At 35.0% G+C, this 26,873-nt stretch overlaps 1 protein-coding gene across 1 annotated transcript in view; it reads right to left on the bottom strand.

Moving 5' to 3' along the window:
- The window catches only part of RYK (receptor like tyrosine kinase), a 112,481-nt gene that overhangs the window by 36,626 nt on the left and 48,982 nt on the right, over window positions 1-26,873 (bottom strand). Inside the window, exons 7-11 of the mRNA XM_044670001.1 lie at window positions 23,433-23,533; window positions 19,298-19,423; window positions 16,598-16,684; window positions 6,900-6,969; window positions 2,106-2,238 (exon numbers count right to left, since the gene is read on the bottom strand). Of these exons, the coding sequence (XP_044525936.1) occupies window positions 2,106-2,238; window positions 6,900-6,969; window positions 16,598-16,684; window positions 19,298-19,423; window positions 23,433-23,533 (517 nt within the window). The remainder of the gene's footprint in view (window positions 1-2,105; window positions 2,239-6,899; window positions 6,970-16,597; window positions 16,685-19,297; window positions 19,424-23,432; window positions 23,534-26,873) is intronic.

Below are 26,873 nucleotides of genomic sequence, written 5' to 3'. Positions count from 1 at the left end.
TCTGTTCTAAATTATCCTCAAGAATTCTAGACCCTTCTGATAAAAGAGGCTAAAACATAGACTAATATATAATATATATATTTGACAATTCTTCACAATAAAATATATAAAGCTTATCCTTTAAGACCACAATTCTTTAAAATAAATACATAAAAACCTTATCATTTATACAGAAGGGTACTAAGCATCTAAAGTAAATTTTTAAAAGACCTCTCATAAAATTACAATTTAAATCACAAGGCAATCACCAAACTCTCCAAAGTCGAACAAAATTAAGGCAATTTATAACTTTTAAAATGTGTAACTTTCAAATGGTACGAGAACATAGCATTGTTGTTGATTACAGTAAAAATGAAACCTGAAATAAATTAGGAAATATATTGAGTATCAGATAACAAGCTGGTCAAAACCTCTTACCAGTTCCAATATTTTTTTTTCATTATTTGGGAGTTACAATAAAATCACAAACAGAATTAATCTAGCAGCCACAAACTATATTAACTTAAAATGATTCAGTGCAACAGGAAAATCAATGAAATAAGCAAGATTAATTTACAAAACTAATTAGCAAAATACAGTAAGATACAGTCTCTCTAAAACAGAAATAAAACTCATTCAGTTCCGAGGTTTAAAAGTTCACCCCTTGTTCAATTTAAGGTTCTTTTGATTGAGTTCTGTTGAGTTTAAGGAGTTTTTTTATAATCAGTCTTTGCTCTCAGTTCAAAGTTCTGAGCAGGTATGGGGGTGAATAGGCCATGAGGCCCGATTAAGGGTAAACGCTAGGTCCACATGGTGTTGGGTCATGGGCTCAGGGCTAGAGAAAAAGCTTAGGTCAGTTTTGTAGAAAATACCTACGTGGAGAGCTTGTGGGGGGTGCCTAAATTAGGTCTTTAGAGAAACATGTGGAGGGCTAGAATGCAGGCCATTACCAAGGGGGGGGGGGGAGGGTAGTGGGGACAATACCAAATCTTTAGCAGCAGCCAAGAAGTCTCCGAAGATCTCGGCAAGTCAGGACTGGGCAGCAGTGAGAGCAGCAGCCGGGGGTCATCGCTGTTGAGGCTCAGGGTTGTAGTGAAAGGTCAGCACTAGCACCAGCGAAGCAGGATTGAAGAAGAGGCACTGGGACGCTTGCAGGCTTGCGGCACAGCAGGAATGGAGATCAGTGGCAGAGACACACTGGCTGGGCTCCGACATTTTTAGTTTAAAGCCAAAAGCCAGAATCGGCTGGCCTGACCTCCCAAGGTGGTTTGGGCTGGACTAGTTGGCTGAGTCCCGCCAGAGGCAAAAACGTGCTGTTGCTTTTAGCAAAAGCATGGCAAGAAAAGTCACTTTCCTTTTTAAAAAAAGTGCTCAAAAGAGCTGAGCCAGGCTATCGTTAGGCTATCTGGAAGATTGAGAGTTCGAATTTCGACCTTCTGGTTCGCCAAGAGAGGAAGAGAAATGGCTGAGGTGAGGTTGGAATAGGTTTCTTATAGGCGCGTGGTCAGTTTATCTCTATCAGCATGGCTTTTATTAAAATACTATTCTTCCTTTTGATCTCGGCCATCATCATTTTTAATCATAACACTTGCCCAGGGTCACATAGCTGGGAAGTGTCTGAGGGCAGACTTGAACCCAGGACCTCCTGTCTCTAGGCCTGGCTCTCAAACCACTGAGCCACCCAGCTGCCCCCTACAACTTATTTTCTAATACAACTCTATCTATGTCTATATTTATAATCTTGAGCCAGGAGCTCTGAACTCTGTATCCTTATGTGTAACAAAGGGATAGTGGTAATACTCTAACAGAAATATCATAAGAATTCCTATCAGTGTATTAAAGGATTTTTAAAAACTGCAATGAATACACTTTGGAAATAAAAGGTAGAATTCAACAGAAGCAGTAACTGGGAGGGGTGATGGTAATATATGCTGGTCAAGTCAGAGGAATCATAACCATTTTTCTTTTTAATTAGGCCTGTCAGGTACTGTTTGACTTCTTTTTTCAAGACTTTTGATTTTCCACTAATTTCTAAACTTGTAAGTATTTTTTTACTTCTTCTAAGGATGTCAGCATAACTTACTGATATAAAAGACATTACTGCTATTTGGGAAAGTTTCTCTTACCTGAGGATTGTTGGCCTCTACTAATTTGCACTGTCTTAAGAACAATTTAAGGTTTCCCCAATTCATGTACGGTAACAATACCATGGGTTTTTCTCCTTCTTCTATACAAACATGAGTGATAGGAAGCAGATTTCTACAAAATGGACACAAAATAAGAAGGCAAACAAGTAAAATCCAAAATCTCATCAAATTGTTGAAATGACATTAACAAATGGGATAAAATAAAGGCAAAAACAATCTGAAAAGAATTATTGTGAACATAAACTATAAAATAAAAATATGCCATTTTACATTTTTAAAATAGGCTCTTAAGATATAAAAAGCTATTCCTTAAAACAAAACACCAAAGTTAAACAGGGTAGAATTTCTCCCTCATTATATTGCAAATGCATTATAATGCAAATTTCTTGAGCATCAATCTAATGTAATAGGAAGTAATGGACCTGATAACAAGAAGATTTTGGGTTGAGTACTTACTACCAATCATCTCATACAAGATATTTTTCTCCAAACCTGTTTCCTTATCTATAAAATGTGAAAGAAAGTTTCTGGTGTGGGAAATCCTTCCATGGTACAAGTAACTTGTCCTTAATATATAATCTTAACAGAATTGAAAGAATTGAAAGGAAATTTTTGACCATTTCTAGGCACCACCATAACCAGTGTATCTCAGAGTTGGTCACAACTCGAACCAGGTTTTTCTGATTCCAAAACTGTTCATATATTCTCTATAATAAGCTGCCTTTTAATGCTATGTCAGAGAATTAAAACTTAAATACGCATCAAAGGGGATGATTTTAGAAACAGTTTTCTAAACCCAAAACACCTATTATCTGGAAATTAAATAGGGACGCCTATCTGACAATGGATGTTTTTTAATACTGTTTTTCTATTTTCATGCAAAGAACAGTTTAAAAAAAAAAAAAAAAGAACATAGTTCCAATTCCAAAACAGGACTTGTTGAACAAGACTGACTTTCTTCAAATGTGAACATCGAATAGGTCTAGAAAACCTATATCCTTTCAGTCTCATAAAAAATTTCCCTTCTACTCCATAACCAAAACAGGCTTTACCTCCTGCTCCCCAAACCCAATTAGCATTTTTCCCAGTGTTTTTTATGCTCCTCTCTCTATACCTAGAATGCCTTTCTCCTTACTTTCCTTCTTAATGTAACCTTACTGTACCTTTCAAAGACCAGTTTAAATGCTATATTCTCTATGAAACTTTGCTTTTCCTTTCTCTAGTTACTGGTGATCTTTAAATTACTAAATTAAATGGACTTTTCACAAGCCTTATCCTCCTTGACCTTTTTTTTTTTTTTTTGATAAAACTGTTGACCATTCTCTCACCCTGGATACTCTCAAATGGTTGTCTTCTTAATCAGTCTGATTGATTCTTCTAAAGTTTCATGGCCTTAAATTTTAGCCATTCCATGCCGACTGACTGTGAGTATATCTATGGTTCTCTTCTCTATATACTTTTTCCTCATTGTGGAACTCATCAGTTCTCAAGGACTTGATTATTTGTCTCTATGCATATGAATCTCAGATCAAGATACCTAGCCCTACCCCCTCTTTTTTAGCTCCAGATTCACATCACCAATTACCAGTTAGACATTCTGACCTGTATGTCCTTAGGTCTTCTCAAATTCAAAATGACAAAACATTTTTTTCTCTCAAAATTCATTCCTCTTCCAAACTTATTTCCTTTTTTTAAAAAAATGCTGCCTAGACCTTACCACACTTCTGACTTGGAACCAATACACAATGCATTGATTCTAAGATGGAAGGTAAAAGTTCAAAAAATTAAAAAACTGAGCTTACTAGCAACCCCACCTAGATCATTCCAAGAATCCAATCTCCTAACCTATAATCTCTTCCCCTCCCCTACAAATGCTTTTTCATATTACTCAATCACCAAACATGTATTAATGTGGTAGGCACAGGACTAAACACAAAGAACAGAAAGTAAAAACAGTCCAACCCCTCAAGTAGTTTACATTTTGATGGGGACAATATGTAAATAAATAAACATCGCCATGATGGAATTTCCAAAAACAGTGCCTTTAAAGACTTTATGATGTCTACAGACTAGTGAATCAAGTCCAAACTCCTATGTTTAAGTGTTAAGAATGACTTTAATTTTGACTGAAGAATAGAAATAAGAGAACATGAAAGAAGTTGATAGTAGTGGTAAGAAATTCAGGTAACTGTATAAAAGTATTTTGGCGTAAACCCCATCAAATGATATGTTGCTGATAGGATGTTTTCTTATAATAACAAATTTGCCTTCAAGGTAAAATGTTATACATACACTAAATGTATATCACAAAGTATGTTATTGGTCAGAAGTAAACTTTACCTAAGTACAGAAGCAACTAGTAGGAAATTAAGTATTTCCCCTTGGAAATGGGGCTTTCCACATAAAAAGTATTAAAGCAGATATTAACCTGGGCTGTAGATTAAGAGGGCTTAGCAACAGAGGGCAGAGAGGTGGCTCAGTGGAAAGACTGAGGCCTGGAATCAGAAGGACCTAGGTTCAAATCTGGTTTCAGAAACTTCCCTAGATATGTGTCTCTGAGCAAATCATTTAACCCCAATTGCCTAACCCTTACCACTCTTCTGCTTTCAAACCAATATTGATTCTATGATCAAAGGCAAGGATTAAAAAAAAAAGTTAAAAATAGCTCTCAAAAATCTTATGCATTGTTATCTTTTCAATCATTTTTACCTTTTACATAAGTAAGCAAAAGATGCAAATACATTATGTCCAACACTTTCAAAAAAAAGCAAGGAATGCTTTTTGGTATTTAGTATTTCTGTCTTCATTTAAGGAAGAATGAAACTGTCAAGATAAGAAAAGAAGTAACATTACTAAGAAAAACTAAATGTGAAACTGGAAAAGGACTGAAGTTAGCTTGGGTTTCTCTCAAAGCTGTCACCAAAACTTTGAAAGAATCTTCTGAGAAACCTTTTCCTTGGAGTCACATAATCACACTTATCAGTGTGATTTTTTAAATCTATAAAATAATTACACCAATCATTCCTAATTAAGAGTAAAACAGAAATCTAATTAATGAAAAGTTCTGTATATACTTTCTCTCTAGATAAACAAATACATACATGATAGACAGTAGATACCCCTCAATAGTGCATTTATACTAACAAAACTAAGTGATTTAATAGTATAATTAGACATAGAATTGAACCAGTTAATAGATGTTCATCAGGGAGGAATGGACAAGGAGGAGGGGAAGATGTCTATAAAGAAAGGAGAAGAGATATTTTCTTAATTTCAAGGAAAAAGGAGTTCTAAAGACTATCAGTACTCAGTTACTTAGTAACTTACATTTGGTAATATATTAGAATTGTATAGTACTTTGTACTTTCCAAAATATTTCATATTCGTTCTCATAATTGAATCTCACAACAATGTGGTGACTTAGGTAGGAATAGTATAATCATCCCTATTTTTAATGATTAGGAAATATAGTCATAGAAAGAGAGTAAGGAATTATTTAATTTCAATCTTGAAAGATTCTTAAAGTTCATCTACTATAATCCATTCATTTCAAAGATGAGGTAATTGAGGGACCAGAGATAAAATAATAAGAACAAATAACAACAGATAGCATTTGTATGTTACCTTAAGGGTTTGTAAAATGCTGTACGTTTTATCTCATTTTCACCTCACAAGCAACTCTCTAAAGTAGGTGCTATTATTATCCCCATTTTGCAGATGAAGAAACTGAGGATAACTGCAGTGACTTGCCTATTAAGCATCTAAGGGACAATTCAAACTCCAGTTTTCCTGACTCTAAGGTCAACACTCTATCCATTGCAAAAAGTCACAGTAAGTTATTAGAAAATCCCAATGCTTCTTTCATCATCATGTAAGCTTTCATAGCAAATCAGTAAGACAGTAACTAAGCCTACATTAGAATATGATCTTTTCACTGCTCAATACTCCCTCTACAAAAGTTAATTAATAACATACTCATTTTCTAATTGTTGTTGTTAGGTGGGATTTTGTTTGTTTTCGGAAGCTAAGACTATTATAATTAGCATTGATGGACCATCATTTTTTATACTCTTTGGCAGAAATTCACAAACATTCATTCTTTAACTTTTTGAAAAATAGTTACATATCCATTATACTTTTTTTATTTGCAAACAAGTTTTCCACCAATTCGACAAAAAGGTGTTTAATTTATCTCAATATATCATAGAATTATAGCTTGAGGGTTGAAAGTGTTGAATCTAGCCGTTGAACACTTTCTTTTTTATAGAGGAAGCAAGTGATGAGTAGAGTGATTTATCCAGTCACTCAAGGTACTGATATCAGGGTGGGAGTCAAAAAAAAAACCCTTATTCTTTTAGTAATGTTTCCAATTTTACTACACTGGTTACTATTTTTAACTTCATATATCCCTGACATTAAGATGCAACATTCACTGATATAAAAGATCTACTTCCAGGTCTTTTATATTAAGCTATAAGAAGATATTTTTAAAATAATAATAACAAGTTATGGTTCACAACAATTCTATACGATAGTTTTATTATTGCTGTTTAAAAGATAAGTAAGAGAAGTTAAGCCGTTTATCCAGTACAGTCCCACCAGACTCAAACCCAGGCCTTGATTTCTGAGTTAAATGTTTCTTTGTATTTGGTCACAATACTTCTCTGACCACATTTTTTAAACTGCAAAGGTTTTTGTCTCAATATTTTTGATTACATGGTGTTTAAAAATTTCACCTTTTCTATAAATTTACTAAAAAAATATTCTTCTCACCTGTGGTGAAGACCTCGAAGCTTACAGCTTTCAGTGAGCATCATTGTCACTTGAATTTCAGAAGCTTGGTCTAGAAAAAGAAAAAAGAAAATAATTTTGAACAATAGTAAGAGATATATAATTCAAAGCTATTATTATAATTTCACTATGTAGAAATAAACTTGATTCAAAATTTTATTTTCAATAAACTTTATTTTAAAGATATAATGGATTACATAACGGGCTATGGCTTTACTGACTATTCTGTTCTCTGGTTTTCTAATATGTTGCTAATATAGGATTATAATAGGCTATGTATAACTTTATTGGCCATTTTGTTCTCTGACTAATAACAGTGTAACAGAATAATAGAATTTTAGATCTGGAAGAGACTCACAAATCATACATTCCAACTTCCATTTTATAGATAGGGGATTAAAGCCCAAAGAGGGGCAGATGTGACTAAAACCCATTCTGTGGATTTTATACCACACTGCTTGCCTCCTTGTAACTGATGCCTCGATTTCTCTGGTAGCTATATCTTCATTTAGGGCTCTAAGTTTTTAGTAAATGTGGTGAAATGAGTTAAGACATTGAATGAGAGAGTTTAGCTATAATATGATGATTTTCTTTTCCACATGGTAGAAACAACAAGTAAAAGACAAAAAAAAAATAATAACACATTATAGCAAAAAGAATTTCAAAGCTGATGGTTAGGTTTCTGTAAAATGATAAAAAATTATTCTACAGAGCTAGAAAAAATAACAAAATTCATCTGGGAGAACAAAGGCATAGAACTTCAAGGGAATTAAGGAAAAAAATATGTTAAGGAAGGTAGCTTAGCCATACAAGATCTCAAAATACTGTAAAGCAGTAATCGACAAAACAATCTGGTACTAAGAAATAGAATAGTGGATCAGTGGAATCAATTAGGTGCTTGATATCTAATCATAAATGACCATAGCAATCTAGTATTTAATAAACTCAAAGATTCCACCCTGGAGTGGGGAGGTAGGGGAGAATCACCATTTAACAACTGCTGGTAAAAGTGGAAAACAACATGGTAGGTTTAGATCAATATCTAAGATATGTCACAAACATCACAAAGATATGTCATAAACATCAAGGGTGATAACATAAGCAAATTCACAAAGATATGTCATAAACATCAAGGGTGATACCATAAGCAAATTAGGGAAGCATGGAATAGTTTACCTGTCAGATCTATGAATAAGGGGAAATTTTATGAACAAACAAGACATATTACAAGATGTAAAATGGATAATTTTGATTACATTAAATTAAAAAGGTTTTGTATAAACAAAACCAATGCAACCAAAATTAAATTTATAAAAAGTTTCTCTAATAAATGCCTCATGTCTCAAATATATCAAGAACTGAGTGGAATTTATGAGGATACAAGTAATTCCTCAAATGACAAATGGTCAAAGGATATGCCTGGGCAGTTTCTAGATGAAGAGATCCAAGCTATCTATAGTAATATGAAAAAATGTTCTAAATCACACTATTGATTAGAAAAATGCAAATGTAGACAACTCTGAAGTGCCACCTCACCCTTACAGATTGTCTAATGTGACAGTAAAGGAAAGTGATAAATGTTGGAAGGAATGTGGCAAAATTGGGACACTAATTCTGAACTGATGCAATCATTCTGGAGGACAAATAGGAACTTAAACTATATAAGCTTTGATCCAATAATATTACTACTAGGTCTGTATCCTAAAGAGTTTTTTTTTTTTAATGTGAGAAGACTACTTGCACAAAAATCTTTTTAGCAACTTTTTTTTTCGGTGATGGCAAAGAATTGGAAATTTCCAAACAATTGGAGAATGGCTAAATAAAATATGGTATATAATTGTGATAAAATATTATTGTACTTTAAGAAATGATGAGCAGGATGATTTCAGAAAAACCTGGAAAAAACTACATGAACTGATGCAGAGTGAATTGAGCAACTTCAAGAGAATACTGTACATAGTAACATCAATATTGTTTGATGATTCACTATAAAAGACTTAGCTATTCTCAGGAATACAATGATCAAAGAAGAACTTATGATGAAAAAATGCTATCTATCTCCAGAGGAAGAAGTACTGGAGTTTGAGTATGGAATGAAGCATATATTTTCACTTTATTTGCATGTTTTTATTTTGGGGTTTTAGTTTTATATGATCTCTTAAAACATGATCAATATGGGATTTTCATGTTTTGCATGATCAAACATCTATAACCCAGATCAAATTGCTTATTATATTAAAGACGGTGGGGAGACAATTTGGATCTCATAGTTTTGGAAAACATATGTTAAAATTTGTTATTATATGTAATTGGGGAAAAAGATCAAATAATAAAAAAATTATACTTGGATTTTAAAAGAAACAGAACTAGGGGGCAGCTGGGTAACTCAGTAGAGTGAGAGTCAGGCCTAGAGACAGGAGGTCTTAGGTTCAAACCCGGCCTCAGCCACTTCCCAGCTGTGTGATCCTGGGCAAGTCACTTGACCCCCATTGCCCACCCTTACCAATCTTCCACCTATGAGACAACACACCGAAGTACAAGGGTTTAAAAAAAAAAAAGAAAAAAAAAAGAAACAGAACTTTAATGAAGGCAAAAAGGTAGATTAAGTGAATTTATTTTTTTCCAGACCTATGAGAAACATTTTTACCTTTTCATTGGTCAAAATGTTCCTCTTTAATACTGTAATAAGTAAAACTAAAAAAAAACTTTAGTTCTTAATTTATTGTTTAAGGTATAGTGTTAGAATGAGGGTGGGAATTAAAGTAATTATCTCATAGACTTTAAAAATGACATAACTACAAAGAAACTTAGACTCAAAAAAGTAAGATTTAAGGAAGCTAACTAATTGAGGTGGAACTAGAATACAAATCTTCTATTCCCAACACAGTATATACATCTGCAAAATGGAGTAATCAGAGTCCTAACCCAGAGTCCTTTGCTTGTGTAAGAATATTCTTTGTTTTGAAGATGAATGGCACATTGAATCCTAAATTGGTAACACTGGAAGAGAAACAGGAGACTCCCATGTATGTAGTTCTCCTTAACAAGAGCAGCTCTTTTCACTGAGTTCTTTGCTAGTTTAAGGATTTTGAGGTTATTACTGATGTATAAAATGCAAATTTTATTTCTTTTGTGAATACTATGCTTCTCATTTTATGTATGCTGGAACTAAAATTTATGTTAAATAAAAATTATTTATGAAATTTTCCTTTATCTGAAATAACATCCCAAACTTCATAGCATAAATACTGTGTGCAGCATAATAGTTGAGAAGTGTAGCACTAATTGCAACAAATTTTTATTCTAAATGCCTTGACACAATTAAAATTATGAATATAAAAAAGCCAAACTCCAATTTCTGGCTAATCCAAGAAACCAAAGACAGACAGTTTTTCTGAAATGTTTTTTCCCCCTTTTTTCTTTCCTGCATCGTCAAGGCTAAAGACTATGTATAGTCAGCACATGTAATTCCAAGGTTAAGAACTACCTTGTCAGCTCATAGACTGAATCAAAAAGGACTGTTTTGAAAAAGTAAAATCTCAGGACCATTTAAATGGGTGACATCATATCATTAATAACTTTATAAAGAGTACATTGTAGTTTGGTCAATGCCCTTCCTCTTTATCTATGATAAAAATGACAACAGTATTTTCACTAAGGACTCACTGTGCTTTCTCTTGTTTCCTTCCAGTTGAGGAACATTGTAATTTATAGGAGTAAGGCACAAAAAGGAATGAAAGGCTACTCTTGAAATACTTACGGAAATACAAATCTTATCTTAAGAAACAGCCCTAGTATCCGTATTGTGTTTTCTTATCAATATTATTTCCTTTTTCTCCCCTCCCCCTAGTTATTTCTGTAGGGAAATAAACTAGAATCAAAATCCATTCAGAATAAGCCAAGCAGCAGCAGACATTTTTTAGAGAATATCTTACAAGTTTCAGAAGAAATGTGAAACTTTTTTGGAAAACTGCCTGAAATAGAAGTAATTTTCTCAAGGACTTATAAAATGACAGACCTGAAAGGAACCTTTTATTCAGAAAAAATAATATTAAGGCTAACCTAACCCAAGTTACTTATATAATATGACATACACTGCTTAGTAGCAAGGCTGAGACTAGAATTCAGGTCTCCTAACTCCAATTACAGAACACTTTCTGCTACACAAGTATTTTATTTTTGCCCATTACAACATAAACAGAATTCTAAATAAATGAGCAATAGATTTAGGGGTGAAGAATCTAGATGAGAATACCACCTTTCTACTTACTAGCTAATCAACCTAGCATAATAATTAGGCATAAATGTTAAGTATTAATTACAATTAGCATTACTTTTATACATCTGCTATAAATAGTTCAAAAAATAAAAAGTTGACTAGAGGCTGGGGTTGGGAGGTGAGAATTATAGAACATAAGATATTTCAGAGTATCTCTGAAGACCACTAAATCTGCCTCTTCTTTCTTCAAAAAAGGATGTCCGAAGTCTAACAAGTATCCTAGTAACCAGAGATGAGGAACTAGTGGGAGAGAGATACTACAATCACTTCCCATTTCTTTGTGGGAGGAAAGAAGGTCATCAGCCCTTTCTTTCTTTAGCACAAGTTCATAAGTTCACAGAATGTAGCTCTGAAAGGATATTCTTCATTCACTAGCTTATATAAGAAGGGGATCGATAGCCTCCACCAAGGAAAGGAAGGTCTATGGGCTTGGAACCATAAATTATATATATTTTTCCTTTCCTCTAAAATCAAATGGAAGAAGGAAAAAAAGATGAAAGTTGTGCATTAAGCAAAGACTTTCTCGTGTATAAACTATGTTTTATTTATCTTTTTTTTATAACCCTTTTCTTCAATGCTAAGTATCAGTTCTAAGGCAACTGAAGTTAAATGATATGACCAGGGTCACATGACTAGGAATAAGGTCAAATTTGAACCCAACACCTCCCATCTCCAGGTCTGGCTCTCTATCCACTGTGTCACCTAGCTACCCCTCATATATCAGTTATTTATAACAGTATCTACTTTATGGGGTTGTTGTAAGAATCAAATGTAAGAATAGTTGTAAAGTGCTTAACACAGTGCTTGGCACATAGGAGGTACCACGTAAATGTTAGCTCTTATTGTCATCATTATTGTTAGTTGACTCATATGTTTTAGTGAATAACTTTGTTGTGGCAAGTTCAAGAAACAAAGACAGAACCAAACAACGGAAAGCTTAAATTGCCAGGAGATGTTATCTGTTATTTTGCTATGTGCCTAAAGATCAAAAGGAAGAGAACAGAAGGTAGATATAAGGTACAAAAAAGGGGTTAGTTAAGGAACATTAATAAATATTAGAAAGGAATGTGGGAAACAAGACAGCAAAGTGATAGAAACCTAGAACCCCAGTATTCAAGTTACATAAATGAGCAACTTAAAATGAAGAAAGCTAGTATATAATCCTTTTGTTATAACTATTTGAATGCAAGATAGGATGAATCAAAAATACTTATTAAATATGCAGGGAGAAGCAGCAGCATGTAGTAGACAGCTAGATTCATTTCCGGACATATCTATCACAATCATTCCTTAAGTTCCTGCTGTATGTCAGGTCCTGTGTTAGGTATTCAAAATACAAATACAGAGAATGAAGCAATCCTTACCTTCAAGGAATTTCTATTCTAATAGGGGAGAAAATAAATATAGAGAAATATAGAAGTGTAAAGAAAATAAATTCAAATAAATTAAACAATTAGATATAACAGAGTAGGGATAGGGGTAGATGAGGAAAGACTTTGTAGAGGTGCTACTTGAGTTATATTCTCTCCCAGACCCAGTGAACACCCTGGATCTGGCCCTTATCATCTCCCATTTGTACTACTGTAACTGCCTTCTAATTAGGCTCCCTGCCTCGAGTCCCTTCCCACTAGCCTCTATTCCGCTTCCTCAAAGCTCAAGTTACATTATCACCACCATCACTCATTACTTGCTAAACTCTAGAGGCTCCCTATTATTTCTAATATAAATCTAATATAAAACATCCCATTTAGCACTGAAAGACCTTTATAAGCTGATTCCTACATACCTTTCCAGTCTTTCCTCCCCTCAACTTCCATTATTATTAGATGGCTATGCCATCTACTTTGTGTTGTTCACATGCAACACTCCATATCCAAATTGTCTGAACCCCATGCCTGGAATCTTCCCCCGCTTAGCTTCCCTGGCTTCCTTCAAGACTCATCTTAAATCCCATCTTCTGCAGGAGGCTTTTCCTATCAATCCTTCCCAGCCTTTCTATTGCTAGTACCTTCCTTTTAAGAGTATTTTCCATTTATACTATATCTATCTTTTAGGTATAGCATTTGCATGGCTGTTTTCTACCCCTCTTCCTAGAATGTTAACTCATTACAGGTTGAGTCCATGTTTCTGCCTTTCTTTGTATCCCCAGTGCCAGTGCCTGGCATATGGTAAGTACTTAATAGGTGCTTACTGAATGTCTGGCACTGAATGAGCTCTCTCCAGGACATCAAGTTTGAAATGCCCAATAAAATAAGTGTGTGATGTGGAACTGGAACTAAGGAGAGAGAATGGAGCTGGAAATATAGATATGATAGATGCCTGGAAAAAGGAGATAAGTAGGGCCATAGGAACAGGTGAGGACACCAAGAGAGACAATGGAGACAACAGAAGCAGGCCTGGCTAAGGAGCATGTTAAAGAAACCTGAGGAGTAGTCCAACAAAGTAGGAGCAGAACCAGGGGACAAGAGTGTCATGAAAAACCTGGAGAAAACAGGATGGTCAACTGTGTCAGATGCAACAAAGAGGTCGGATAGGATGGGAACTAAGAAAGAGCAATCAGTTTTGAATGATAAATTTAAAATCCAGATAGCAAAGGAATGAAGAATGAATGGGGAGGAAGTACAAACAGCCAGTGCAAATGGTTTCTTCTTGGAGTTTAACTGAGAGAAGACACAGGACAACAGCCTGATGGGAAGGAAGAATCAAGTGAAGTTTTCTTTTAAAGGATATGGGCAATGTGGGAATGTTTGAAGGCAATAGGGAAGAAACAATATATAGGGAGTGGCTGAAGATTAGAGAGAAAAATATGACCCTGAATCTGTGATCTAAGCAAGTCACTGTGGCACAATCAAATGTAATCAACTTCTCTACTAGTAGCAATGCAATGACCCAGGACAACACTGAGGGACACTTAGGAGAAAGAATGCTATCTATATCCAGAGAAAGAACTAACTGTAGAAGTAGAAATGCAGAAAAAAATATATATGATTGATCATGTGGTTTGATGGGGATATAATTGAAGGTTTTAGCTTTAAAAGATCACTCTACTGCAAATAAGAATAATACAGAAAAAGGTTTTTAACAATGATACCCAGTGGAACTGCTCATCAACTCTGGGAGGGGGGAGGGAAGAGGAGAGGGAAAGAACATGAATCATATAACCATGGAAAAATACCCTTAATTAATTAATTTGGGGGAGACTCTCCTTACCAATAAAGGTCAGTAACTTCTCTGTGAATTGCAGCCTTAGTGGATTGATCAAAGCAGTGAGAGATTAAGGACCTTGCTCAACAATACCCCAACAGTGTGGATCAGAGGTGAGACTTGATCCCAAGGCTTCCTGACTTAAATACCTTCTATGTCATGTTGTTTCTCTGCTACATGTGTAAGAGAGAAGGTATAACATGAAAAACCTTTACTAGAGTGCTTGCCAGTCTCAGGAATGAGGGTAGGGAGAGAGGGAATTTGGCTCAAAAATGTTTTTAAAACAAAAGTTAAAATTTTTTTAATATGTAATTGTAGTCTCAAAGTAGAATAAGCAACTACCACTATCCAGGAAAAAATTGTAATCTAGGTAAAAAAAAATAAACAGCATAAATATTAGCACATCACTACACAATAAACTGCTAATTAAATATTCATGAAACAATTCACAAAAGAAAAAGATCAATGTGGTATGGAATTACCAAAAAAGATTTCAAGAGAAAGGATGGACTTTGAAAAGTAAACATGGGTAGTTGGGGGAAAAGGAAAATAGCATTCCAAAGAAGAAAGTATCAGCAGCAAAAGAGTAAAGGTAGCAAACTGGAATGTTTCATTTTGTTAATCTGAAAGAATCACCTCAAGGAGAAATACCTGACATTAAATGTACAATTCATGATTTGGTAACTAAAACTGGAAAATTTGCTGAAGTAGATCAGATAAAGCTAGGTTACAGAGGACCTGGAATACCAGGAAAAAGTCTGGACTTGAGCCTCTAGGGAATAAAGTTCAAGCCATGAAAAAGGCTGCAACAAGATGAAAGCCTCCATTTCACAGATAAGACAGCTGAAGTCCTGCTTTAGTGACTTGCTTAAGGCCAGTTATTAAGTAAAAAATGGGATATAAGCCCATCATGAACTAAAAATCCAAAAGACATTTAATATCATATTTTTTCTAGAGACAAATTGCTAACATGCTACTTGTTTTTACTGAATTTAGGAACATACACACTGGTAAATTTATTTTAAAATTAAATTTATTAATTGATAAAACCAGTCATATACAAAGTAAATAAACTGCTAAACATTTTTTTCCAAAACAAGAATATCCAGTATCCTTATGATATCCCTAACATGTTTCAATTAATTCTTTTAATTGTATTAAGAATATAAGCATTAATAACATTTTATTTTACAAACAATTAAATGCAATTCATCTATACAACTGACCTTATTTACACAGTAAAAAGGGCTAAGTATATTCTTTTTCAAAGTAAAAATATCCTTGTGATACATGAAGAGGTTAAACACCACATATAAAACACAGTAAAAACCAACATATATTTCTATTTCATTCCAAAACTGGCCAAGAGGAACAATAATTATAAGTTAATTTAAGTATTCCACAAACAAAGTATAAAAATAAGAAATGAAAATGAAAAATTAAGTTTCATAGTTTTGGGTAAGAAGTCCTGTTTAAATAAACTTGTGCTAAAATTGTGATGAACAATTTTTTTCTATCTAGTAGTAAACTAGAAAAATAAAACTAGTAAGGAAAAAAAGAAAAGAAAATCCTAGGACACATCAAAAGATGGTGCAAAGGGGGCAGCTAGGTAGCTCAGTGGAGTGAGAGCCAGGCCTAGAGACGGGAGGTCCTAGGTTCAAACCCGGCCTCAGCCACTTCCCAGCTGTGTGATCCTGGGCAAGTCATTTGACCCCCATTGCCCACCCTTACCACTCTTCCACCTAAGAGACAATACACCGAAGTTAAGGGTCTAAAAAAAAACAAAAACAAAAAAAGATGGTGCAAAAAGACCTCAGCTAAAGAAAAAGGATATTTATTTGGAATGGAATAGTCGCTTTGAAATCTAATAAATAAGGATAGAATTTCAGTTTCTGAGACAGTCACTATCACAAAACTGAATTCATATAATGATGCATTTAATTCATGCAAATTTTAGTTTGTCACTGGCAAGATCCCCAATGGATTTAAAATATTTTTTGCATGTTAATCCATTTGTTTTCACTTTCTTTGTCTAAAAAGTATGATTTAAAGAGCTGAGAACTCAATCTCCTTGTGACCTGTGGTAAAGAATGCTAAATAACTTTATACAAGTAATCTATATGAATAAACCACCTAAGACAGTCTACTGATAATTATACTTCACCTAAAATAAAGAAGACACTGTGAAAAATCCTACCTTTAACAGTTTTCACAAATGCTTGTTTTTCTTTGTTGGGATCTTTATCATCTATTAAAACTCCATGGAAAATACGCCCAAAGGTTCCTAAAAAGAAGAATTTTGAGAATGATATAGTCTGATAAGTAAAAGAAAAACTGTCAATTTAAATACCTTCTTATAGTGTTAAGTTTCAAACCCATAGAAAAATTATAATTGTGATTAACAAAATGAGGTTATGGGAGGTGAAACAGACTTTTCAGTCAGAATTTAATGATGTGTATTGAATATCTTAATAAAGAAGTTATGCTGACAGTAGACAAACTATGAAATGATCAGTTAGTTAACAAGCATTTATTTAGCACTTACTATGTAATGGGGACAAATGTCTCTCATCTCACAGTGTAATAGGAGAGATATATATACCTATATTATGTATTCCATATATAATATACATAACTATATATAACTATACATAACTATATGTATAACTATATATAAACAAGGAAAAAACAGGATAAAATAAAGATAATCTTTGAGGGAAGGTACAAAGATGAAGGAGAACTAGGAAAGGCTTTTTGCAGAAGGTTGTACTTTAACTAAGACTTTAAGGAAGATAGAGAAACAAGGAGGTAGAAATGAGAAGCGAGTGAATCCCAGGCATGAGGGAAAGTCAATAAAAATGTTCAGTTCAGAGATGGACTGTTGCATGTAAGGAGATATCATGGGAATGCAGAATACATAGAGGGAAGAGTAAGGTACAAGAAGTCTAGAAAAGTAGGAAGAGATTAGGTTTGAAAAAAACTTCAAAAGTCAAAGATTTTATATTTTATTATAGAGTTAATAGGGAGCTAATGCCCTTTACTTTATGAGGAAGGGGAAGGATATGACATGGTCATACTTGAGGAAGTCTGCTAAAGGAAGATCGCTTTGACAGCTGAATGGTAGCCAGAGTGAAAGACATTGCTTTGTCAATTTCATCTTCTAAATTAAGTGCATATTAAGGGAGGAGAAAGGTTGAGATCATTGAATTATCCTTCATCTGAAGTAATCAGTTTTTGATATGTCTATAATTCAATATTCTCAAAAATTTTAAATACAGATTCTCAAAAAACTAGTCTTCAGAAAAAGTACCCTTTCACCTAGAATTTTTTATTTCAGAGTTTAATTTGGGAATTATTATGAAAAGTGCACTGACTATACTGGTGCTTGTCTCCCTCTTTTGGAAGTTAGAAGAACTGATTCTTCATTTTCTCTTTTGCAGTTTCCCATCCTTCTAGCCTAGCCTGAGTTTGACCACTTTATAGGTCAATGTAACTAGTAAATGTAACTCCCTAAATTCTGGCCACATTTCCTCATCACTTAATTCTGAAAATTGAGAAGAAAATCTCAGTGCAAAACAAGGGAAATAATGGATATATTCCCTCTCTCTACCCAATGAATAAATCTTCTGTGAGTAGATTTTCAATCTTCTCTTCTCCAATACAATGGAAAAACAACATATTACTTTAAAAAAGGTACTTAAATAACAATAATTCAACTTTCCCAAACTACTTATTATGTAAATTTAACATGCAAAGAAGCAAAGTACAAATAACATTTTTGAAGGAAAAAATGTGTTTTGTTTTCTAAGACAATATGAAGATCAAAGCCATTTATTTGTTGCTCAACCTACCACTGATATGTGTGAAAGAGAATTCTTTACTCTATTGTATATCCTGAATAAACACTAACTTAAGAACCTCACTGGATCCTGAAGACAGGATTAACTCTCCTTCATCTACCTTTTGATTGAATCAATACAAGCTTGAACTAGGTGGAGGACCTCAACAAGTCAGAAACTTGTGAATTCTTTTAAGAGTTCACACCCTCAGAAACTGTGAACTCTTTCAATGAGTATTCACTTCTCCAGGAGTGAATTGGTTTCCACAAACACTGCCCCCTGAGTAGTGCTAGACTATTTGGAAGCTGTGATTTGCCCCTGTGAAGAGGGGAGGAGACAAGAAGCCACTATAAAAGGCCCTGAATTTCTGGGGCTAGGGAGTGGACTCCAAGAAAAGAGTCAACTCCAAGAAAAGAGTCAACTCCAAGAAGGAAGTCGGCTTCAAGGTTGGCTCAGGCTGAAGAAAGTAGGCCTCAGGAGTCACCTTGAGCTCAAGTCATTGTCTTGACCTGCCTCTTGGAGGGAACTTGAGTGAATGGATAGCTGGCTTTCCCTTCCTGTCTTCTGGAGAGAGTTCATTTCTGGTTGAAGGTTAACAAGTCCTACAGGCCTAGAGATGGGGAGGTCCTAGGTTCAAATCTGGCCTCAGACACTTCCCAGCTGTGTGACCCTGGGCAAGTCACTTGACCCCCATTGCCTACCCTTACCACTCTTCAACCTTGGAGCCAATACACAGTATTAACTCCAAGATGGAAGGTAAGGGTTTAAAAAAAAAATTAAAAAAACAAAAAACAAGTCCTGGCTGAGCCAAACACTAGAACAATATTTAGTTAGACAGATTAATGTCTTCTCTACCCTTTTGTATTCCTCTGCTTTCGCTCTTTCCACCTATTTTGTAAATAAAGATTTATAATTTTCATATTTAGCCAAACCATTAATTTTAATAATTAAATATGAAAATAAATATCTAATTGTAAATATTTAAATATTGATTTTCAAGTGATAGCATATTCAAAATGTTACATAACTTGAAAAACTGGTTTTGAGAAGATAAATACCTTCTTGGAGAACATCTTTTAGTGTTATTCGTTCCCTGGAAATTGCTATATCCTTGACCTTTGCTTTGGCCTCCATAAGAGTGACACTTTTTAGGTCATTCTTCTCTATCCGTAATGTAGGATAACCTGAGGAGCCAACAGAGCGAAACGAAACTAATATAAATACCCTTATAATAAGAATTAGACACCATTATTTTCTATAATTACTTACATAAAATAGTTAATACTCAAAGAACAGATATAGAAATAATAAAAGGAAAAAACAGTAAATACTTTCTCCTGAAAAACAATTGAAAATTCTCAGCAGATAATCCTTCCTCCATCTTCACCATGCAATAATCTGATGCAGACAGCAATACATTATTAAAAATATTACTATTCCAATTGTATATACATGTGTATTGTCACATGCAAAGCACTGGTTTGTAGATTATCAACTGTGTAATCTGAAAAACATCAGGAAACTAATGACTTCTTCTAGACAGATTTTTACAAACTAGAAAAACATTTCCTAAAAAAATTATCTTAATCTTCCCAAAAGGAAGATTTTATTAGAATTAATTTTCTAATAAAATGTGTAACCATATAAATATTTTAACTTCATATAATGAAGGAGTGTTTAGATTTAGTTTCTCCTTATTTTTATCAGCAAGTAAATGAAATGAAATTTATAAATGTTGAGTAGTTATTCACTCAGAGGATCAAAAATGTTGCTAAACAGATTGAAAGTAAAAAATTTTAATAGAATCAAATCATGATATCTTTTGGTATTTGGGAATTTGGGAAACATGAAGAAAGACAGAAAGGCTAATTCCCATTCCCAAAAGCTATAAGATAAGAAGAAATAATTACTGGTTAGCAATTTAATAAATGGTGTGCTAATTTATCTACATTACAGGATTGTTGTAAGGAAAGTTTAAATTTTAAAAGTGCTATAATGATTGTGATTAATCTTTCTCCAATCACCACTTAACAAAGAATAAAAGCAATTTTTGAGGGACAGATAGTCCTTAAAGAGTTCTGTCTTCACTAAATGCACATCTCTCTTTTGAAAATGTTTTATTATGAACTTAAACACCACAAAAAAGACCCTTTCTATATACATAGAACATAAAGGGAGACTATATAAGACATCATAAGTTTCCATTTCATATTGCTTAATTTTTTTTAAAAAAGGATAATACTGTACTTCACATTTTAACAGTTGTCCTGTTTGTAATTCTTTTTGATCTTCTGCTTTCTTCTAGGCATAAAAAAAAAGTTTCAATGACCTACTTGTTTTGGAATCATTAGTTTACTCCAATTAAAAACTGAGACAAAAAACCCCAACCTTGTAGCAAGTTAAGTATAGTTAAATCAAACATCCATAAAGTGGCCGTGTCCAAAAATGTATGTGTCTTTCTGAACCTTAAGTCTGTTGCCTCTTCAAAAAGGGGGTAAACATGCCCCTTCTTAGATCCTCTGGATATGTGGTTGGTACAGAAGAGTTCTTGTTTTTCTTTACAATGCTGTCCACAGATAAGTCATTTTTCTGGTTCTTCTCATTTCATTCTTCATCAGTTCATACTACCTAGCACTTTCTGAAACTATCTTTTATCTTTTTTTAATGACGCAATAATATTTCACTGAATTCAGGAAACTCCTTTAGATTCTAGTTCTTTTCTTTTTTCCACTCAAGGATCGGGAAGTTTGTTTTGCTTACAAATATCTCCTCTCCAATATTGTCTTTTCTCATAACCCCAACTCCCTATCCCTGTTTCCCAGCTGGATTAAATGTATTCCTACAATTACATCTCTTTTATCCCAAATAAAAGACACAAAATATATTATCCTCTTCTTTCTCTCTTCTAAACTAGCTCGTTTCACTCCTGCTTCCCTTTCTTCTCTTCAAACCTGTAGAACAGAACCACTACACCCTTAGATCTCTACCAGTCCCCTTTGTAAACAATAAGATTCCAAAGGGGCACTTTGTTTCTTCTTCTCTTAGAATTTTAGCACTAGAGCACCATATCCCTCCTTATTTCCAATTGCTAAAATATCTTTACCTTTCTAAGATTCTGTAAGCCCTCGGATTTGCACTTCAACTCTGGTGTATTCACCAGAAACGCTGAAAATTCTCTCCTCATTAAAGTTCCATTCTTTTTCCCCAATGGATTTTAATCAGCTTTGCAGATTAAGTTATACTTACTTATAAGCTCTATCTTTGCTTCTTGGAATATTGCATTCCAAGAAGTTCAAGGTAGAAGCTGCCAGATTTTGTGTGATAAGTCTGGGGCTCACTTGACCCCCATTGCCTACCCTTACCACTCTTCTGCCTTGGAGCCAATACACAGTATTGACTCCAAGATGGAAGGTAAGGATTTAAAAAAAAAAAGAAAATCCATGTACAGTTATTTATGGGAGCAGTTTCACCTTTGTATTTATGTTTTGCTTGTTCTTATACTCAAATTAATTTGTATTCCCTATAACTAGATCAAAAGGTATAGGGAACATGGCAGAGGAAGTTCAAGGTTTATGTTATTATTATTATTATTCCTGTTGACTCCTTAGGAGCATAGGGCCGCAACCATCTCACGCCAGTGGACTCTGTTCTGGGCAACTTCCCCCAGCTGGGCCCATGTCATTCCGACTGTTTTTGTTTCATTTTTGGCAGATCTTCACCAGGTCTGTTTTGGTCTTCCGACTTTCCTCATTCACGATATGACCGAAGAAGCAGAAACAGCAGCTGGGCAGGGGAACATGAAGAGGCTATACGAAATAACAAGAACTCTATCGGGAAAGAATTACAACCCTAGCAAGCCAGTAAAGGACAAGACTGGCAAGACAATAACAAGCGATGCAGGGCAGAGAGCCCAATGGGCAGAGCATTTCGAAGAAATCCTGAACCAACCGCCTCCACCAACTGTTCCGGACATACCACCAGCCACCGAACTGCTTCAGGTGAACACGGGCCCACCTACCAAAGTTGAGATCATCAAAGCCATCAAGACCATGAAAAATGGTAAGGCTGCAGGTCCAGACGGCATCCCCCCTGAGGCACTCAAGGCAGACCCAGAAATGTCAGCGGAGATGCTACAACCCCTCCTGCAGAAGATCTGGGAACAGGAACAAGTCCCGACAGACTGGAAACTAGGCTACCTAGTGAAGCTACCCAAGAAAGGTGACCTTTCCCAATGCAGCAACTGGCGAGGAATCATGCTTCTATCCGCTCCCAGCAAAATCCTGACCAGAGTCATCTTAGAAAGACTGAAGGAGGCCTTGGACAAGAAGCTGAAAATAGAACAAGCAGGGTTTCGCCAGCACAGATCGTGCACCGACCACACTGTCACCCTAAGAATCATCATCGAACAGTCCATCGAGTGGCAGTCCCCCCTCTACATGACTTTCGTGGATTTCGAGAAGGCATTTGACAGCGTAGACAGGAACATCATCTGGAGATTGATGCAGCATTACGGGATTCCCCCGAAGCTCATCAACATCATCCAGCGGTTATACGAAGACTTTACCTGCCAGGTCATCCATAATGGGAAACTGACGGCTCCCTTCACAGTGAAGACCGGAGTGAAGCAAGGCTGCATGCTTTCGCCCCTTATCTTCTTGATGGTCATAGATTGGACCATGAGAAGAATTACCAAGGACAATACTACGGGCATTCAATGGACTCATACCAAACAGCTTGAGGACCTTGAGGTCCGGGTCTTCATGGCCAGAGTAAATGATGGTTTCGCCTGATATCAGACTGGTCTGGCCGCTTCCATTCCATCTGGTCTCGCATAAACCGAGGACCCTGATGTCGTATCTTTTCATCTCATTTACTACCTGAGCGATTTTTCCGCTTTCGTATAAGGTTCTTACATTCCACAAGGTTTATGTGGGCAATAGAATAAAACTAGTCAAGAATTAAAATATCTTGTATATATTCAAACTTGTATTATACTTGTGTGTGTGTATATATATATATAAACACATTATTACACATATGCATATACATGAAAACTAATTTTTAAAAAGCTTTAATTTCTATTCATCTAAGTTCCCTATATGCATGTGATGCCAACCACTTACAATCACTAGTAGCCTATTAACTAAGACCAAAAAAAAACCAAACCAGTTTTAGACTTAAATTAACTCTTACTGGTAACAGGTGTTGCATTGTTAGGAGTATCAGCTCTCAGGTACTGAGTTGTCTGTGTAGATGGCTGGGATAAACCTTGTGAACTACTGCTTTCACTGATGCTGAAAATAATTTGAGATAGAAATTTTTAGCAAGTCAACTTTTATGAGAAATTTATATACGTGTGTATGTATGTACATATAAGATACATACACCAAAATACATAAGCATTTATGTATGCATACATACACCTAGGTTTTCTTGACTCCAAGGCCATTTCTGTAACCATTATATCAATAACTGTCTCTTGCACCTATTGTGTTACAAGTACCAAGGTACTGAAAGTCATGTAGACGAGTAGTTATGATAAAATTATTCTAAAATCTTGAGAGATCAAAATAATAGCTATTTCTTCATCATGTTTCATGCTGAAACTGGATTCTATTGCTATTATATATGTTCTTTCTTGACTAATTTATGGCTATCATCAAGTATCTATATCTTAACTTATAATCTTAACTATGAAATTTTTTCAGAAATAGCTATACTATATATCAAAGCACATCAAATTAACTAAATGATAGGGTAGGAAATTAATAAATGTAATAATTATCTATAGGAAAATTAAAACTATGCCACTTTTATGAGACTATTTTTAATAAGGAGGTTAAAAAGTTACATGTTTAAAAGAGAAAAAAATAGACTAAAAGCACTGGAGATCATAGATTGCAAAACAACCAAGCAACAAGCACAAATACACCTATATTCTATACACCTATAGAACCAACAGTGGGTTGTATAACCCCTGCCTCATAATCCTCCAAGTTTTAAAATTGACATAATAGAGGTTTCTGAAACATATGCAGGGATAGATATAGTATTTGTCTTCTCTTCTTCTACTAGTAATATGAAAACCCTACAAAAAAAAAGAACTCACATTTTTATACTAATGTTCAAGATTGCTGTAATAATGTTCTTAAATTTGTATGCCTATGTGCCACTTGAATAGACTGATCTCCTTTGTCATGGGGGAAATACTCTCTGAAGTACTGCTCTTTGACCTGCTATATTCTTTAGTCATTTTATGGTGCAAAGAGGAGAGAAAGGGATGAAGGGTGAGGGATTATGTATCAGATATGAAATCTTTTCCTTCTTATCACTTGCTTCTTTTTTTCCTATGGCAGCATCTTTCTCTTTCCTCCTGAGCTAAAAGTTTATAAACAAAAAAGCACCTCTAAATGAACCTGTTTTTTGTCTCTCCCTCTCATCAAACCATTATATATAACTACCATATACATCTCATTCACACCGTAAATGGTTCCCAGTCAATTCATTATAAAACGTACACTTTGACCTGCCAGTGAATACACTCCACAATCTGTCTCCAACCTACTCCCTATACTTCCTTATATTTCTACTTAAGTCAAATTGTACTATTCCATTTTGTTCCCTGAATACATCTTGTACTTAACCACTTTTGCTCATTGAACTTTCTATCTGTCAAAATCTTAATATCTTTCAAAATTTAACACAAATGCAATGTCTTCCATGGCAGAGGATGACCCTGGCCTGAAGTAAAGTCTCCCCTTTTCTAATTCTTATAGCACTTTATATAGCTCATTAGGTATTTCCCCAATTAAATGGTAAGAAGCAGATTGAGAACAAGAATCACCTTCTTCATCTTTTTACTAGCTCATAGCCTAAACCAGTGATGGGCAAACTATGGCCTGCGGGCCAGATGCGGCCCCTGAAATGTTCTATATGGCTGCATGACATTATTCCTAATCTGACGAATACAATGAGTAGGATACAATACAATGAAACTTTGAAAGAGTTGCCTTAGAAACAGACTGACAGATGAGCATTTCCTTTCCTTTGGCTAAAAAGTTTGCCCATCACTGGCATAAACACATTCCAAGTACCTTCTTTACATTCAAAGTAGCAAAGGCACTTAACAAAAGCAGCTTTGCCCAGTGTTCTGAAATAGGTGAGTAAGATGACTCAATGGAGTTTGTAGAGTTGTTGTTGTTATATATTCAGAGGTACTTACTCTCCAGGTCTGAGTAGGCCTGAGAGTCACCTCTTAGGCCACAATGCAATCTGACTCTTCCTTATAAACAGTAAATTAGGTTTATTTATAGTAACTGAAAAGAAATTATGGAGGACCAGAGAAAAAGGAGTCCCTAATCTTAAAATCCAGATATTCCTCCCTCCTTTCTACGGGCTTCTCACAAAACTGTCTTCAAGTTCTTCAAGCTACACTTTCACTACTCTGATCTCTCTAAAAACTCAGACTACTACCTAATCTGAGCTGACTGGTCCTCAAATTAAAGGTAGTCACGGTAAAAGTTTGTCAGAGTAGACAGCTGGAATCTAGATGTTCTCAATCCCTTCTCCAGAGGCCAAGATGGCTGTAAGCCTCTAGTCCAAAGACTGTTTATCAGGGTCTGGCTCTCACTCACACTCAATTAGGAAACTTCTCAGGAATCAGTAATCAGGAGCTCAAAAGATATCTGGGAGATGGTAACTGGAGACAAGGATGGACAGTATCTCAGGAATCTTCTCACTAGTTGGACTACAGGACCTCTGGGTATCAGGAAAGACAAGTCACCTCCTACAGGTATAGATAAACCGCCACAGGAAGTGGACTCTCTGCTCTCCTGGCCAAACAGGAACAATGGATGTTCAACAGTCATTGGTCCTCAGTTTTATATCTTCCCCAGATTCTGGAACTGCACCTTCAGTTACATGTGTGTGATCAGACCCTTTTGTAAACCCATGCCTTTTTCTAAGTTTGCAAAGATGCATAATCCTGGTTTCTTATTTCCCCCCTTACAGTTCCAAAGTTATAGCTCACTGCTGAACAGTAAAATCATCCTTCACCCCATAGTATGTGCTTGAGACAAGATGTGAAACCAAGTCCAGAGCTTTAGCCACACTATCACCTTGGATTCACATCAGCTAAGGGAAATAAATCTTCATGATTATTCACTGAGAGAGGATCTTTTTGTCCCTTCCTTTAGGACAGCTGCCTCTAAAGACAATTATCAAATACTTTTTGAATAACTTGATAAACTGTTGACACAATTAACTAGTTGGAATGTTTCTTGAAAGAATATTTTCCCTTTTATTTGGAGAGGGAGGTGATAGAAGGGGAAAGAAAGGAAAAGAGCGAATGGGAAATAGATAAGGATCATTAAAGGGGAAAAGTTAAGAAGATGCCCTTGGACTTAGGCAGTTACCTCCAGCAGAGAAGAGAGTGGGAAGAAGGGGATAAAAGATACATTGCCCTTTCAGCTTGATTTTTTTAGGATCATTTCTTAATTCAACTCTAAAGTAGAGGGTCTTTGAACTGAGAAGAGAAAAAAAAAGGAAGAAAACTGTTTCATGTAGGGACCTCTGATGACTTTTACTTCATGGAGTAGTATATATATATATATATATATATATATATATATATAT

The sequence above is a fragment of the Gracilinanus agilis genome, chromosome 3 (assembly GCF_016433145.1).
Source record: "Gracilinanus agilis isolate LMUSP501 chromosome 3, AgileGrace, whole genome shotgun sequence".
Taxonomy (NCBI): domain Eukaryota; kingdom Metazoa; phylum Chordata; class Mammalia; order Didelphimorphia; family Didelphidae; genus Gracilinanus; species Gracilinanus agilis.
This window is presented reverse-complemented; position numbering and strand designations above follow the sequence as displayed.